Genomic DNA, 17,575 nt, shown 5'->3' with positions numbered 1-17,575 from the left:
ACCTTGACGTTGGAATTAACAACAACAGTGGGTAGAATGTCGGAGGCAGCTTTGCGCATTTACTTTAAGAAAGACTGCGTTTTTGTAACAATGGCCAGCCCCAGAGCCTCGTCTGAGAAGGCCACCATTACGATAATTCCCTCCCTGACCCATTACTAAAATTGTGTGTGACAAGCGGCTGAAAATACAGGGCTAGATAATATTGGAAAAACCCCCAAATTCTACGGACAATGTCATTGTTCACATGGAGAGGAGAGGGCTGCAGAATGTGCAAGATTGATGAAAACCCGGGCGGCTAACTAGCTTCCTGAAGCACCCCAGGGCTTTGTCGCTTGGCCAGCTGCCCTGTGCGAGTGCGAGTGGTGGTTTCTGACAGGGGTCAGGAACAGCCTGGAAGCCTCAGCAAGGCCGATTATTGAGTCTTCAAGCCACCACATGCAAGTTACAGTCACAGGGACTTCCAGTATGTCTGCTGACGGACCCTTGTGGGAGTGGTTTATCCAGTTTCTGCCTACAGATGAAGAGGCGATGTTTCTAAAACAGGGTAAATGACGGAGGCTGTGACATGCATGGAGTCCTGCGATTGGACAGCATAGCCTTGATCCCGAGACATGCAGGTCGAAATAGATGAGTCCTACAGCCCAGACTAGGCCAGCGAGAGTAGTGCTTATGACAAATTGAAATGACCTGTCAATGATCGCTCTCGCCAATCAAATCCCGCACTTTACCGCATTGAGGCCATGAGGCAAACACTTTCTTCTCTTTCCTCGGGGGGATATAAGCGACCTTACCCTTCGCTATTCTCCGCAATCTTTATCTTTTCTCTTGTATCAATTGTTCAAATTTCTTTTATCTTTTCTTTTGCAATGGAGCCAATTCGACGGGAGATTCCTTCATACTCTATTAAGAGCCCCCAATCACTGATGCAAAATCTTCAAATATTCTGTAGCAAGAACAACCTCTCGGTTCAGAGTTTGGAGATGCGCAACGATGTCTACATAATATCTCTCCAGCAATCAATCCAACATGCAGTCGCTCCAACAATATGTTAACGTGAGTATTCTCATTATCCACTTTACGACCATTCTAACGAGGACACGGATAGCTCTATTAAGATTTTGGGCTTAGTAAATCGAATTACTGGACTTGTAACATTGTATTCTCGGTGCACTTTCTCGTTGCAGCCCGATCTATATCTCATCACTGAGAGCCTTTATATACGTTGTTTTTGGAAGAGACTGGCTTGGGGGTTGGTTAAGGACTTTCTGTCTCTAGATTTGACTATGTAAATTGTCATAATTACCATCTTTCCACAACAAAACCTGATTGCTTACTTCCGACCTTTCGGTGCGTGAGATAATGTAACACGGAAAACGGAATCCGAAAGTCGTGCGTCAGCAGAGACTCATTGGCTGACAACGCAGATGCGAGAACCGGTTTGAGGCCTGCTGAGAGGGGCGTAATGGCCTGACAGGCTCTCTCACCATATCCAATCATCTGCATGACTTCTGTTGATCCGCTTACGGAGTGGCTGAGGAAGGCTTATCGGTGAAGCATGCACTGCGAAAGGTAGAATTGCAGTGCTTGAAAATGAACCTATCAGGGCCTTGCAAAAATGGTACAGTTTCAGCCCTTGACCTTCCTGGACGGGGTTCTGGCACCCTTGGCGGATATCCTCGGCATCTTGAAGAACGCCTATTAAGGCTCTGCGCAGTAAGGCTCTCAGTCGACAGACATAAAATCCCTTCCGTAATACTGTCAGGAAAAGGGTTAGAGAGGTCTTTACTCGAACTAAAGCGATCGACTTTCGAACGCACAAGCCCAAACGCAAAGATGCCACCGAAGAGAAAGAAACCAGGAACGCCTCCTCTTAAGGATCGGCTGTACTCGAAAATCAAGAACGAATTGATTAACCAACCTATCTCCGGATCTGTTATTACGAAGGAAGAGAAGCAACAGCGGAAGGAGGCCCATTGCGAACCCTTCATGCCAAGACGGGTCCTCGAATCATTCGTCCAACATGAAAAAGTCAAAGCAGATTTGAATGGACTACTGGGCAACAGAGGTGATAACGAGGAACTGGCAAGATATGCTGTCGACAGAGCTTCCAGGGCCTTTTTGACCGCCATCTATGCCCAGGCTATATGCGTCGAAGATGGTGAACCCTGCATCAAGCTTCTTTATGATGGAGATTTCAGAGACATAAATCTTCCGGTCCATCTTGTTAAGGATGAGGATGAGGATGAGTTTGATCCTTATGCAGTCTGCGCCAATGAATCCGATACTGCCTTGGAATGTTTCTCGGACTGGGGAATGGTGTTAAAGGAGCGGTATGAGGAGAAACAATGGGTTTTCCTCGCTCCGAGATTGGACGAAGACGATTTCAACTATGTGTTTCACGAAAAACAGCCGATACCATTCGTCTACATGTTCAACCCCCAGCCAGCCCGAGGGTTCTTTAGTAGAGTTTTCAAACTTGGCCTACGTACCGACCACCTCCGTGTTAATCAGCGAAGCTTTCAACTGGTAAGGACAGCCTTCCCTGTGCCTGAGACGACCTCTGACTCTTCTTTTAGAAGACAGTGCCTAACGAGGAACATGTTGAAGTTGCCGTCAAGTTCATAACTACCGACAGTAACGTGCCTAACTCAAAGGTAGACGTGTTTTACGAAAGGGAAAAGCAAACGCTCAAGTTCATGAGAGATCTAAAGCACGACCATCTTATAAGAGCAATTGCAACCTGTGTGAAAGGCACAACTAGATGTTTCATCTTCCCTTGGGCCGAAGGTGGCAACCTTGCTGACTTCTGGAAAAACGATCGAAACCGTCTTGACAAGTATCTAGTTCGGTGGGCTATCGACCAGATGGCGGGCATTTCCAGTGGGATTATGGAACTTCACAAGAAGAATACTCGGCATGGCGACATCAAACCTCAAAACATCCTCCATTTTCTGGACAGAGCCCTCGACAAACGCGGCCTTGGGATCTTGAAGGTAGCGGACGTTGGCCTCGCTAAGGTCCATCCTGAATACACAAAATACCGCGATTCCACCACAACAAGACAGAGTACAGAACGTTATGAGCCGCCTGAGATGATGAGTTACATCAGAAAGGAGGCTGCTATACCACGCAGATACGACAGCTGGAGTCTCGGATGTGTGTTCCTCGAGTTCCTAGTTTGGCTTGTTCATGGTCAGGTGGGACTTGTCAAGTTTCACGAAGACCTTAAACCCTCACATCAGGAGAGGTTCTATGAAGTGGAGGGGAATTCCAATGTTCGCCATCATGTTGTGAACAAGGTGATCGATGGCTTGGAGAAGAAGTTGCCGGATAATACGGCACTCGGAAGGATTCTGGAATTGATCTCGAAGAACCTCCTGGTACCTGCAGACAAGCGGATGTACACCGAGACACTGCATATAAAGCTCACCGAGATCATAAGAGAGTGTAACAACAGGAGTTCTTACTACTTCGGCTCTGATCTGGCGAGGCTAGCAGAGGTCAGACCTGTTCCGGGCGGTATATCAGACGACAACCGCGCACCCCCGGATGATGTAAGTTCACTGATCTTTAAAATTTTCACTTCACTAATCTCAATTCCAGTATGTGAGTAGATCACCACTCAGAAGCCTCTGCTGCTTCCAGTTTCGCTAATCAGAGATTGGCTACCTAGAACGTTAGTTAGTCCTCTCCTGCCTTGGTTCTAAGACTGACATGTCTAGTCGGTAAGTATCCTTTACCTATCGAAGTATCTATAATTCTAACAAGGGAGTAGCACACGAGCAAGATTGACAATAAGTGGCGGGACTTCAAGGATAGCGAATGGGCTCGGTTTCTAATATCGCGTGTCGACTTTCATTCTTTTCGTCCTAATATCGAAACAGGGTTCTGTGATGCGTGTAGTTCGATTGACTTTCTTGCAAATGGGTTTGACCTAGGTCGGACCCTACAAGATCTACAGGAGGGATCGGAAGACTGCACGATGTGTGCCTTCTTGTTCCGATGCTTCTCGACAGTCTCTTCTGAAACAGTTGTTCAAGGACAACAAAACCTGTCATTATTGCATAACAACACTCCCGCAATCTCGTTCTATGTCGACCCAGGTTTGTTATCCACTGATTCAGACAGCCACGCCCTAACGATGATTAGATTATCAAGGTCCGACTCCACATCAATTCCAATTGGGCTTACCCGTTCTTCCATCACCTGGCAGCGCTCAAGAATTTGCTCTTCTGAACGCTTGGATCACTCTTTGCGACAGAAACCACGACTGCATTCCAGAACAGTCGGGACCACAGGAAATGCCAACCAGGCTCATACAGGTTGGTACAACAGACGCTCCTGTTCTTCGTCTTGTCGAGACAAAGCAGAGCAATATCACGGGGAAGTATATAGCACTAAGCCACTGCTGGGGCAAGCTCTCGAGGAAAGAGAAATTCTGCACCTACAGGGATACCATCGGAAGATTGAAACAACAGATCCCATTCGACAGACTTCCCCAAACATTTAAGGATGCTGTGACGACAACACGAGCGCTCAATGTGGAGTACCTCTGGATTGACTCCCTTTGCATTATCCAAGAAGACGCAGATGACTGGAAGATTGAAGCTGCCAGGATGGAGGATGTCTTCAACTCAGCGTACTGTACCATCGCAGCCAGTTCCTCCACTTCGTCCTTGGGAGGCTTCCTAGGATCCAGAAAGGAGAGGGCCGTTATTGGTATAAACACCACAAAAGGGCCTCTGTACCTGGCACAGGCTATCGATGATTTCCACGAGAATGTAGAAGAAGGGATTCTGAACACCCGCGGTTGGGTGTTTCAAGAGCGGGCCTTGTCCCGTCGCACCATCCATTTCACCTCTACTCAAGTTTACTGGGAGTGTGGTCACGGAGTACATTGCGAGACCTTGGCTCACTTGCGAAAGTAAGTTGTATGAGACTTGCAATTACTTCAAGTAGCTAACCCATCCTAGTCGCGAGTCCGAACTTCTCGGTGACTCCAGATTCCCCAATTATGGCCTCCAGAAGTACAAGGATGACAGTATAAGACTCGTCCAGTACCTCTTCAAGACCTACAGTGGGCTGAACCTGACAAACCCGACAGATCGTTCCCAGGCTCTTCTTGGATTGGAAAAGCGTCTGGGTCGCACTTTCCAAACAGAGGCCCAATACGGCATTCTTTCGGCTTACTTCGAGAGATTGCTGCTTTGGCAACGCGATCAGCCTCTTCCACTGGATAATATACCGTATCCCGAATATGAGGGTACCCCTTCGTGGTCATGGATGTCGCTTATGGGAAGGATCAGCTATCTGGATGTTCCATTCGGCAAAATCAATTGGACGGGGCATGTAGCGAACCCCTTCGATACTGATTACAGTCATGAAGATCTTCCCTGGGATGGAGGGCTTCAGGCTAAAGCCCACAAACTAAATATTGGAGAGGACACTTTGAAGAGTAGGGTACGGACCGACCTTACCCACTCCAAGATGAAACCCAAGGATTTCATATGTGTGGTGGTTGGGACGAGCAAATTGACCAATGATGACGGGACAACAGACCAGTACGTTCTGCTGTTACGACGCATGTCACTGCCTGCTATTTACGAAAGAAGTGGTGTCGGTATACTTCTGGATATCCATATCCACCCGGAAAGCTTTCCAGTTTACATTATCTAGCTAGCTTAATAATACATATCTCTCCTTTCTTCTATGATTTACACCCTTCCCAACCACTCTTGAACAACCCTCTGCGCAACCTCCATCCCCTCTCTAACAACCTTCGCCGACTCTTCTGCAACCTGATAAGCAGCCTCACTGGCAGCGACGGCCTTCTTCGCCTCCTCAATCTCGCCATTAGTAGCCATGGTCACCGCTTCTTCGGCTCTTCGCGCAGCAGCACCACCAGCCCACGATGCTTTTCGCTCTGCATCTTGAACACCAGCAACAGTGTCACTGAGAGATTTGGCGGTGCTGCAGGCTGTTTCGGCGGTTACGTCAGCCTTGTGACGGCCTGCTGCGTCTTCTTTGGCTGCAGACTCGGAGTCGCGGACTGAAGCTTGGGCAGAGCGGATGAGAGCGACCATTTCGCGCGCCCGGTCGTGTGCGTTTTCTGCGGATTGTCTAAGGAAAGTGGCTAGACGCTCATTCTCTTCCTTTTTCTTGTCATCAGGTTTTGTAGCATCTTCGCAAGCGACCGCTGCATCTATGACTCTTCGGGCCTTGATAATCGCATCTTCCGCTGGGGCGGTAGCTTGTCCAACAGCAGCCCAAACACGAGCAGCACAGTCGTAAAAGTCGGAGATCCTGATAGAATTTGCCTTAATAGCATCGCGCCTTGCTTCAGCAGCGATATGAGTCATCTGCTCCTCGTACTTGCGTGCCGCGGCACCATAATCACGGGCCTCATCAGCTGCTGCTTTCGCTCTAGCTGCATTCTCGGCTACGTTCCACGTGATAGTGCGAACTTGTTCACGGTAAGAAGTGTAGATATGGACCCAAGTGCCGATGCTGACGCCAATAAGGGTGAATATAACGACGGGAAGGAGTTGAAGTGAGAAGAATGGGAGGACGGCTGTGAAGGACCACCAGTTGAGAACAAGCCAGTATGTCTCTGCATGCTCAAGGTAGCAGAAGCGAAGAGGTCCGTAGACTTTGCTGATGGGGGCGAATAGATAGGCAAAAATGGATACGACGGTGGTAACGGTCACAAAGAGAATCTGTGCCCAAGGTTCAAATGGCAGAGAGAAGTCGTAGTAAACAGACAAATGGTACGCCAAAGCAAGCAAAGAACCAACTACATATCAAGCGTCAGCTAAACCCACTACCTATCGCGGTGATTATTTTACCTTTTAAGTAAGTCCCAACATTATTAGCCACAGTCTTCAAGGCATAGAAAGGCCCTAAGAATGCAGCAGTCCAAGTAGTCTCATCTTTCGGCTGGCCATTTGGCAATGACCAGATACCACCAAAGTACAGCGCGATAATAAGAACGAGGGGATTTGATAGTTGGGACAGGACTAATGATTTGACATCAGGAAAGATCGGGGTCTGGTTAAGAACAAGTGCGACGAAAACAACAGTCTTTAAGTGAGGTGCAATTGACCTTGACAAGGATTCCAGAGCGGAGAACAAGTCCTCGCTGCCGTTTTCTGAAGACATGGCTGAAGTACCTAGAAGTTGAAAAAGTCTTTGGGGTCTGGAGTGGAATGTTGAAGAGTTCAATTGTTATTATACACAACATGAGTCGAAAAGTGAGGCTTGCAAAGCCCAATATGCATGTATATGTAATGCACAGCTACGTGTATACCCCAGATCCCCATATCACTGGCCCAACAATCTCCGTGCAGTATCCCTAAGCGGGCCTCCGAGAAACAATTCCTGCCTGTAGATTTGTCTTTCGCGTTCGATCTGTTTCGATTGGCGACCGACTTGCTTTTGTTTTGATGTTATTCCAGGTTTGGTCCGCATCGGGCTCTGACGCGGCCTGACCGAGTGGGGATGGCCTCATTGCCACGTCGCAGGCCTCAGCATTGACCTTTAGTAAATGGAGGATATTTCACAACATTTTCTTTGGTTAATAAGAGTAAATCTTTTCCGATTTTGTGCTAGTCATTACTCGCACTAATCGACTTTGGTTGGGTTATTCTGGCTTGTAAAGTTCTGTATTTATCGTTTAATATTTACTAACCCATCCTATGATGTCCGCACAGTGGTTGCACAATCCACTGATAGTAATGTAGGTTGAACATAGAGAAATACTGGGTACTTAGCGATCCGATCCGGACTAGCTAAAGAGTTAGGTAGATATCGTAGGAAAGATAGGGCTATTCTAGTAATTAGTTACTTAATACATCTATATAGATGAAGATAGCTCCTAACTTATATACTTTTGTCCGTGTCCCATCATTTGATGTCCCCTAAAGTCCTCATGTAAGTTATGTATCAGTGAGTACCTAACTACATATTATCAAGATCCGGTGACGGCAGAAGCTGTTGAATGGAAGTGTCAGGAAATTGTGGGGCAGCTATGACACTACCGCAAGGCCGCAGGATGATATGCTAAAATGCAATGTAAGATTCCGGTACCTTGAAAGCGGGGTAAGTAAGACGGCATAATTCTTGAATCATCATCAACTAAGTGATTCGATAACTTACCTTTGGCTACGGGTTCAAGATCTTCTTCCTCGTGGAACTAGCGGCCCTTGTTGCGTGACGGCGATAGGGAAAATTTTCGCTCTTTAATTCATGTCGTTAAATCTTACATTTCAACTAGAATTCAATGGCGGACTCAACGCCATTAGTTATCAGTGTGTTGGGAGCCGTCCAACATCTCGAATTGACGTTGAAATTGTCTGCGGAGCTATTTGGCACCTGGTTCGCATCCCTTAATAGACTTACTCAAGATCTTCAAAGGATGGGAAGGTTAGTTATGAACGACGTCGCTACTTACCAACCTACATTGCAGAGAATTCGGAGTGAACAAGTAGATGGATTATGCTCTGCGCTGAGACAAAGCTCGATCAATGTCTCGTCTGAACTCGAACAGGTAAGGGTCCCGCTCAAGTTCACCCTTGGGTGCTTACCTTTATTAGATATCTGGAAAGCACAAGGGTCGGGGCGGACTGTTGCGCTTGGAACTCACAATCAAGCAGAGATACCTGGAGGATCAGCTACTAGATATCAGACGAGTTCTTGAACAGCTACAAGCACTTGTGCAAGAGGTCTTGTCACCTTCATTAGAGAGAGATATTCCTAAAGAGCTTATCCCCAGGGAGACATCGAAAGCTTCAGGGATATTCCAGGACCACAAAGATTTCTTATACTACATGTCGTCTGAAAGCAATGTTCCAGAGCAAGTTTCCCTTCCCCCTGAGGTAAAGCACTCACTGACAGGATTCAGGCCGGATCGAACAGGTATGTCCTCTGGTACTTATTCTTTAGGTGCCGAATCAATCTTTGGAAGGTACTCTTCCACCATGGGCTCGGGACCCTCTGATCTAAGCTTTCCTGAAGAGTCTGTCATGCCGAGTATACAAAAAAGATACCAGCGACCCTCGTTTGCAGATCATGATCCATATCTAGACTCAAGAGGTTTGGCGACAGAAATTATTCGTCACTTACGATTTGAGCTCATCTCAATGCCAATCCGTCGAAACGGCTTGACGATTAACGACGATGACCTTTCTTCAAACCTGCGGCAAATCCTTGAACGCTTTTGTGCAGAGATCCAAGGCACCGACCAACAAGATACCCGGCCTCCGCGGTCGATCCAGAACCATCTGCATCAGAAAGTACATTCCATGATCCTGGAAGAAATACCATTCCTTATCGAGTCGTTAGTCTCTATTCTCCATGGGAAATTTGATTCATTCACTGTTGAGACTCTTCATGTAAGTAGAGCAAGTGCTGGAGATAAAGGAAAAACGAAGGTCTCACTCTTTGCTGCTTGGGACTTCTTGAGCGGTGGAAAGGCTTTCGGGCGACTGAAATTCCGTACACGTAGGGTTTTGAAGCGCGATATCATGGAGATCATCAGCCACGAGGTGTTACTCAGTCTATCATCGAGACTTTCGAGGCGAGAAACTGCGACTTTCCACGTGCGCTGGGAACTCTTTGACCATATCTCGTATGAGCAAGATGGGTCAACAGACATCAGCCAGATTTTGACTGTAACCGGAGATGGTCGAAATGCTTATGCTTCGCGCTGCGCGGACTATCTAAAATGGCTATGGGGGGATTCGAAGTACGACATCTGTAGCCATATTCAGCAATTTTTGGAGGAGAAGAGTTACAGTAAGTCACTATTCTTTCGTGATTGTCTCATGCTCATCATCTATCAGAACATCCTGACGCAACCCTCAAGATTAATCACTATACGGAAGGCGACAGCCATATCACGGTCATTGTTCACGGTGAGAAGGAAACAATCACTGAAGTTGCCCAACAACTTACGTGGGTTACTGCCGCATTCCGCTCTCATCCAGAAGGTGTAAATTTGTCGGATGTCGATTTCATCATCACCAATGGAATGCAATTTTACATCGAGGCAGGGACTCTTACGGGAGTGTCGAATGTCACCCCCACATCAGATACTTGTTGGCATCGACTTGTTCGAGATGCTGCCATTGCCCATGGATTTCCAATTCCGCCCAGGTGTGGTCAAGTTGGGCTTGAACTACCCTATGCCGCGATGCTAAAATTCAGTCAGGTGTCGACTCTGCTAGTTGCAAACAAGCGTCTTGCATTCTATGGCTTTTCTTCCTTCCTGTTTCCAATGGACCAATGTTCCGAAAATGATGATTCTATCCAACGTTTGACTCAATGGCACTTTGAAAGGAGCGATGATACGGAGCAATGCTTTGACTGCGCGGACTATCTCGCTGAGTCGAAATGTATCTGGACGAATGATGTGCATGAGTCCACCTTGGCAACATCGCGACATTTTGTTGGGTATTGCAGAATTTCCGAATTCCGTCTAGCCACGTCGACCTCCAACTTTCTAAACCTCCAGGAGACACCTATGCCCGATGCTTCTACCACAGTAGGGGCAAGGATTGAGAACGTGACGGCGGGTACAGGGGGCCTGGGCTTTGGCACCCTCGAGCTTGAAAGCAACATCAGATATGCCCACAGCATCGTCAATGCCGTCGCGGCAGACGAGTATCTTGGTACTATGGATACATTAGAGAGGATGTCTATGATCCTATGGGATTGTGGGGACGAATGCGGATGGCTGGTACCCGCTCAAGCGCTCCTGCTCCACATGGCTCACGTGTGGGTCAGCTCGAAGGGAATAACTGCCACCTTCCGGCATGCAAGCCAGGGCCCTGGCTATCTACAGGAGGTTGACAAGATTCTCAGAGAAGATCGCAAGAAGGTCCTTCGGAAGGAGGGTCGAGACGACGACTCTGATTTCGAGTTGAGACACTTGATCATGAGAATTTGGAACGACATCAGGGGCTGTATGTTGGCACAACAAAGCGCACTACGTGATGATAAAGGCGTTATAGGTTACCAAGCTGGGGGGATATCTGGATGGGAAGTCACGGATTTCCTAACGCGTCCTCCACTCGAATTCTCTATGAAGCAAGATAAGCGCGGTCCATCAGACAAAGGCTGGAAGGGTCTAGCTGTGGAGAAAAACATACCAGTGCTGTTTTGCAAAGATGCAGGAGAGGTGATTAAAACAACGCCTCGAGGTTATTTATGCACCAACTGCAGACTTTCTCTCAAACACCAGAGCTACCTGATAGCTAGCTTAACATGCTTGGGGAACATGGCTCAAAGATACGGTGGTTTTAAGCCGAAGACGAGGCTGACACCAGAGTGGGGATGGCAACCGACCGCTGAGTCGGCCCTGTTTCAAGAGCACTGTCAACTCAACGCGGGATCTAGGTGCAATGAACGATTGCAGAAGCTGATCGCTTTCAAAGAAGAGGAAGAGGGCACAAACTTGAATCTTCCAGCAAACGGGGTTGTTGTGTTTGGTAGAGCGGGTTCGAAAGCACCAGATTTAGCTACAACAGCTACTCCTACAACACCTACCACTGTCCCGGTTGGAAAGGGAAAAATAACAAAGTGGCTGGCTAAGTTGAAAAAGAAATAGAATACAAGCCTTTACATAGTTTATAATCATGTAATTTTCGGAAGCTTATTATTTGAGTTTCTAAAATAGTATCTTCTATTCCGGGTCTGCTAGTAGTACTCGGGGTAGGCTTGTGACACATCTGGTGATAAAGATGCCCGCAATGCGTACTTAATAAGATAACGTGTTATTAATCATCGTTTGAACAACCGTGGGGCTTCAGCCTTTACAATAAGTTTGAAGCTATTTAAAGGTATTTCAGGTGAGCTGCCTGAGTTGTGTTTCGGGTGGTTGCGTATTGATCCCTGAAGTGGTCACGGCTAAGTCTACAGTTTCCCATAAGGGAAGCCGCCAGTCCCGATTGATGTATAGCGTTGGCATCTTGCAGGGCTGTTTGGATCTGGTACCTGTTAACGGCATATTTCGAGTCTTATCTTATCAGCCCCCTGTCCCTGTCTCAACTTAACCCCTCAAAGCGTCAGCTGACGTTTTGATATCTTTGCACTCTTCAGATTCAAGGTTGAACAGGCTCCGCCACAATTGAGAATCAGTGTCACTACTTTTATTATACCTCTCTATCTTTCATACTCAACAGATAACTCAGGAGGCTTGAGACTTCGTATCATGAATCTTTGCACAATTTGTCAACTATTATGGGAAGGTCACAAATGGGAGGTCGAAGACCCTGAACGTTCTTGGACACAGGGAGATTTCCCCATGATGCTATATGATAGTAGGGAGGATGACAAAGAAAAGATCATGCATGATTCTTGGGAAATGTTTCTTGTATCACTGAGCGAGAATTGCCCCATTTGCTGGTCGATGTGGCGCAAGATACGATCATCACCACTTGCCGATGCAAGAGAAGAGGCTCGACATGATTTTCAAACTCTAGTCTTGTCGGTCAGCTACTACTTAGAAGATTCAAGCTATCGGACGCAGTTCCGCATAATGGAGAAAGGGGAGTCCCTCGGTCTTCCCTATTTCAATATATGGAAGACCACTGAGCAGTACTTCTTGGGTACGTGCTTCTTCACCACTTCCCTGTCTGCACGCTGTAGCGTAAGATGCTCATCGCCTAATAACAGAAAGTTGCAATACAATTCGGAATTTACATACCCCTGAAACAGTGGCCCAGCTCGCCAAAGGATGGGTTGCCGATTGTTTAAACACTCATAGCGCATGTCATCAACGAAGTATCTCCAGCACGACTCATCCCACTCGTTTATTGGATATAGGCAACAGTCGTGTAAAGCAATGGACAATTGTGAACACCGATGGCGACAACCAAAAATATGGGAAATACGTTGCGCTCACACATCGATGGGTAGACACCATGCCAAAGCTATTGCATAAGGGTGGCTTCCGGATTGGGAGCACCTACCAAGATCGAGAACTACCACAACACTTTCAAGACGTCATCTCGATCTGTCGTGAAATAACTATTCGGTATCTTTGGATTGACTCATTATGTATCTTTCAAGATTCAGATGAAGACTTTCAACATGAAGCAGCCATAATGGCGGATATCTACGAAAATGCCTTCCTTACTTTGAGTATATGCTGGGATTACTCTTCTGCCAGTCTGTTTCAAGAAGTCAGACCTCAAACTATCCCACGTAATCCACCCGCGAACTTTCTAGCTTCGACGAAAGGAAAAGACATGAAAGTCTCGACGACTATCGCCGATCATGCCTTTGTCGAATTTACGGAAGGCTTCTCAGTAGATGTCGTCAAATCTCTGATTAACAGAAGAGGATGGGTTGTGCAGGAACGCTTCCTTTCACCTAGAATTGTCTACCTAGGAAACGAGCAGATATATTGGGAGTGTGATGTCCATATCGCTAGCGAGGTTGTCCCTCAGAATCTCAGAGACTGGGGCAAACGAACGGAGCTCGATGCTGGGATAGGCCACTTATCATGGCCATCCGTTATGAGAGCCTATTCGAAATGCAGTCTAACTCGGCAAGAGGACAAGTTAATTGCCATCTCAGGTCTTGCCCGATCTCTTTCTAAACGGTCCGGACATACTTATTTCTCAGGAATATGGATTGAATACTGGATTCACGACCTGATGTGGTTGCCGAACACAAAGATAGTCATGACTGTGGATGGTATAACACGATGGAATGAGTTAACTGACACTCTTGAAGCACCTTCCTGGCTGTGGCTCGGTTGTTCGAAGGATATCATCCCAAGTTCAATCCCGCGAGACCAAGAGTTCACTTGCTCGAACTTGTGCTCTTTCAAAGGGTAAACTGCATTTGCCATGGCGCTGCTAGTCAACCGGAAGTTGAAGCAACCAGGGACAAACGACGGGGCCTTTGTATCTTTTGCAGGCGCCTGTCTGGAGATAATGTGTCTTGCCATACCGATAGGTTTCGATAAAATGGATATGATGAAGGAAATCTCTTGTCGAAAGCTCGGTGTATACCTATACTGGCAAGAAGATGTAAAATGGAAAGAGGGACAAATCTCTTGCCTGCTACTGCGATTTATGAACAGCTTCGACCCGGAAACGAAGATTTCGCAGGAGGTGTATAAGTTGCATATTAGGTTCAGCCAGCGTTATGAGCCGTCACTACCCTGTTTCCTGATCCCGCTGTACGCGTGGACGGGACATGGAGGTGAAGCTCCTGATCGCTATCAAGAGCCGAGTATGGGAGGGCTGGTTATACAGAAAACAAGTAATGGTCAGTTCAGAAGGATCGCATGTTTCAGGCAGGCTAAGCGCTACAACTATGGAATCCAATCTCTGGTACTTAATACTGTATCAAAGCAAGAGGTGGGAGCACATGGAACTTCAGAGACGGATGGAGAGCAAGCTTACAAGACAGCATTTCTTGAGTACGCGACTACACAAACGTCTTTGTCAATGTTTGCGGATAGCACTGATGATGCAAAACTAAACTGGTCGCAAGTACCACAGATTAAGGACATGAGCTGGACGAAGATTGAGCTTGTCTAAGTAGCTAGGGGAATCTATACTCAAACCACACACCGTAGGTGCAATGCCTGAACCTCATACTATACAACCAATACGCTAGCCAATAGGAGTCCAATGAACATTTGCAAGTAAGCAGTGGGTCCCTGTTCACAACTTGCGTTGGTCTCTGTTGGCTGAGCATCACCTGTGCCACTATTCTGTCTCCCACTAGAATCTGTAGTAGTGCTGGTATCCGAACTTGATCCCGAGGCCTATGTACTAAAGATTACTATTAATAATACTTTAAAGAGAAAACTTATCCTAACTTTTCTATTTAGAGACACCCTTGTTATGCACGAATTCTTATTTTCTGTAGCTGGAAAGGTCCTTTAAAGACGACTTTTACTGCTCGATCAGATAAGGTTTTTGAAGGTATTTACAGTTTTCAAAGGGCATTATGACTCCTTTGCCCAAACATGACCTTGCTTTGTCTTGCTCTATACATAGGGCTTAGGCACAGCATAAATTCCCTGACCTTTACTGCTCAATAGAGGACGGCGTACGTACCTGGAGGTGTCTGCCGGTTTGAAAAGCTGCCTCTGGGGGGTGAGCCAAACGAGCTTATGGATGTAATACGGAAACGGAAATTTGAGCTGGGCATGCCGGTGAGGTCTACAGAGATAGGCAGGCGATTGTAACCACGGTCTCCTTTTATGTTTACATGTACAGACGGTCAGTAGTAATGGGGCACGCAATGGGGTAATCCAGTATCTAACGCCACATGAGTCATAAGTTAATCTAAGATATCATTTTGTCAAGCTTAAGGTTTATAAATTAACTGAGAAGCCTTGACTGAATCTAGGTTCAGGCCACACGCCATCCCTGTGAGGCCACAATGCCCTTTATTCGAATACTTAAAGCTCGTTTGCCCCATTCATTCCACTGCCAATTCCTCTTCCTTTACAACCCCAAATTTCGTCATCTGTTAATTCTATTCTGATTTGAACTCCTACGCCCGTACCTTCATCGGCACCACATCCCACATAGAAAGATGGACAGCTTTTCCCGATTACCGACCTTCGTGCTAACCAACATCCTCGGTCAGATACAGTCCGATAGAGATCTGTTCAATCTCATACGAGCCTCGCCACAATCACTGGCAGTCTATGTCCAGTATCTCTGTATGGTTACTCGTCAAAGGCTCACACGCTTTCTTGATCTCGACACTGACGACAGGATGCTACAGGACGCTCTAGCCATTATCAATTTCCCACCCATTGACGAAAAGTCACCGATTTCTCTCCCTGTCATGTCAGACTGGTTGGACACATTGAATACCCGAAACTTCAATCATCGTCACAGCATCGATAGCCTCTACCCCTTCTTTAGTCGTCTTATCGTGTTTATCGAAGACTATCTCGCTAAGTCCTTGGACCCTTTCCCTGCACGCGCTTGCATGACACTTCCAACGATCGGACGCTTTGTCCTGTCCATGCATTTCAAGGGCAAAGAAACTGACATCAAGCCCGTTTCATTTGGCATATTTCCGGCACATACCCAACGCCGCCTACTACAAGCCTTTATTAGGTATGAGCTTCGCTGCAAGATCTATGACCCGCGCGTATTGGTGCACCTCGAGGAAACTCGCTATGAGGGTATTGTCGATCGACTGAACGATAGACTTACCCTCAGTGACTTCGAGGAGCTCTACTGCGTCTTTGAATATGTCAGAGGTATGTACGGCGCTGTCTTAGCCCAATGCAAGGACGATATCTGGTTCCCCGATCGGCCAGAGCCCGGCACCACGGTAGCAAAGCGCCCAAGCAATGGCGAGTATCTTGAACCACCTTCTGCCAAAGAGCTCGGTCTCTTGTTTCCTGATGATCTTTACTTTGACGGGGCGGTCTTTTCTGAGGCTCGAAAACTCGATATTATTTCTTGCCTTGGCCTAGACCATCTCAGCTCAATCATCCAGAACCTACAGTTCGATGATGAGACTCTCATGGCTATCGACCCCGTATGTTTACATTCGACTTGGTGTTTTTGTGGTAAAGGATGGATTAGGAGAGACCGCTTCACTCACAATCACAGGCTCTATACAAGTCGGTCAAGACTCCTTCGTTGGGAATCTGATATGCCTTTCTCCAGACCACCTTGGCATATATACTATCAAGGACAAGTCCAACAGAAGATAGAGGAGCTCAGGTTGCAAATCCTACAGTCAAAGATATACCGTCAACGAGGTTGGATATTCTGCAGAGATTTTCCTGGTCCTCAGCCAACTCTACCCGCTATGGAATACATCACCACAGAACATGACGCTGTGAGCGATTGGATTTGCCTCGAACAGGAGAAACACAGACGAAGATCTCAGAAGTGGCAAGACTATTGGGCCGCGCGAAGTTTGGAGGATCCGCTCGACCCCGATACTTCAGACAAAGAAAGTAACCCTACCAAGCGTCAGTCGGAACCGAGAGTATCTGTTTCTTCCAATATCCCACGATTCTTCTCGGGCAGAACGGTATGGTGAGAGGTGAAGGGTTACGCACTGATACCACAGGTGCAATGCCAATCTGTTGTTTTTATCAAGAAAAAGATTTATTCGCACAAGCTGCTCGACACTTCCCGACAGTTTGAAGATATTCTTACTCCCTATACAACACGCATCAGAACCTTCATGCGTATCCATATTAGTTAGTAAGTACGTAAAAACAAATGATTTTTTTCTGCGAGTTGGATCAAATCGGTGAGTCATCATTGCATCGCAGCATAATTTTAGCAAGGTTTTCCAGTGATAAGATTAGACGCGCGCTCAGGCTTTCCGACACAGGTCATTTTGTCCCAGGCAGCTCGATAACAGTTTCAATGCGGTCTGAAATGCCCCACTTACTTACTCTCTTCATCTCAGGTCAGTTACATCTGGGCATAACCTCTCACACAGCATACAACTGACTTTTGAACGCACCATGGCTAAGGTACCTGAATTCAGGTTATAGACTAGCAGAAGGGAGAATCTGATACATACGACCATACCCACTGGAAAATACGGGATCCCGTCCGCTCTC

At 46.9% G+C, this 17,575-nt stretch overlaps 4 protein-coding genes across 4 annotated transcripts; 3 read left to right on the top strand and 1 right to left on the bottom strand.

The window, feature by feature from the left end:
• Nucleotides 1-1,833: 1,833 nt before the first annotated feature.
• FIESC28_00781 (uncharacterized protein) lies at nucleotides 1,834-5,676 on the top strand (the record flags this gene model as incomplete). The annotated part of the gene is made up of 7 exons (XM_031154932.1): nucleotides 1,834-2,526; nucleotides 2,577-3,554; nucleotides 3,604-3,606; nucleotides 3,723-3,725; nucleotides 3,776-4,103; nucleotides 4,150-4,924; nucleotides 4,974-5,676. 7 exons carry the CDS (start codon nucleotides 1,834-1,836, stop codon nucleotides 5,674-5,676), a joined length of 3,483 nt encoding a protein of 1,160 aa, XP_031020967.1.
• A 38-nt stretch (nucleotides 5,677-5,714) lies between these two features.
• FIESC28_00780 (uncharacterized protein) lies at nucleotides 5,715-7,158 on the bottom strand (the record flags this gene model as incomplete). The annotated part of the gene is made up of 2 exons (XM_031154931.1): nucleotides 5,715-6,793; nucleotides 6,846-7,158. 2 exons carry the CDS (start codon nucleotides 7,156-7,158, stop codon nucleotides 5,715-5,717), a joined length of 1,392 nt encoding a protein of 463 aa, XP_031020966.1.
• A 1,817-nt stretch (nucleotides 7,159-8,975) lies between these two features.
• Nucleotides 8,976-11,605, top strand: FIESC28_00779 (uncharacterized protein; the record flags this gene model as incomplete). The annotated part of the gene is made up of 2 exons (XM_031154930.1): nucleotides 8,976-9,792; nucleotides 9,840-11,605. The coding sequence occupies 2 exons, from the start codon at nucleotides 8,976-8,978 to the stop codon at nucleotides 11,603-11,605; spliced, it is 2,583 nt and encodes an 860-aa protein (XP_031020965.1).
• A 3,956-nt stretch (nucleotides 11,606-15,561) lies between these two features.
• Nucleotides 15,562-17,040, top strand: FIESC28_00778 (uncharacterized protein; the record flags this gene model as incomplete). The annotated part of the gene is made up of 2 exons (XM_031154929.1): nucleotides 15,562-16,527; nucleotides 16,699-17,040. 2 exons carry the CDS (start codon nucleotides 15,562-15,564, stop codon nucleotides 17,038-17,040), a joined length of 1,308 nt encoding a protein of 435 aa, XP_031020964.1.
• Nucleotides 17,041-17,575: the final 535 nt, after the last annotated feature.

Source organism: Fusarium coffeatum (genome assembly GCF_003316985.1).
Source record: "Fusarium coffeatum strain FIESC_28 chromosome Unknown BRIP53273_contig_22, whole genome shotgun sequence".
NCBI classification, from domain to species: Eukaryota; Fungi; Ascomycota; class Sordariomycetes; order Hypocreales; family Nectriaceae; genus Fusarium; species Fusarium coffeatum.
This window is presented reverse-complemented; position numbering and strand designations above follow the sequence as displayed.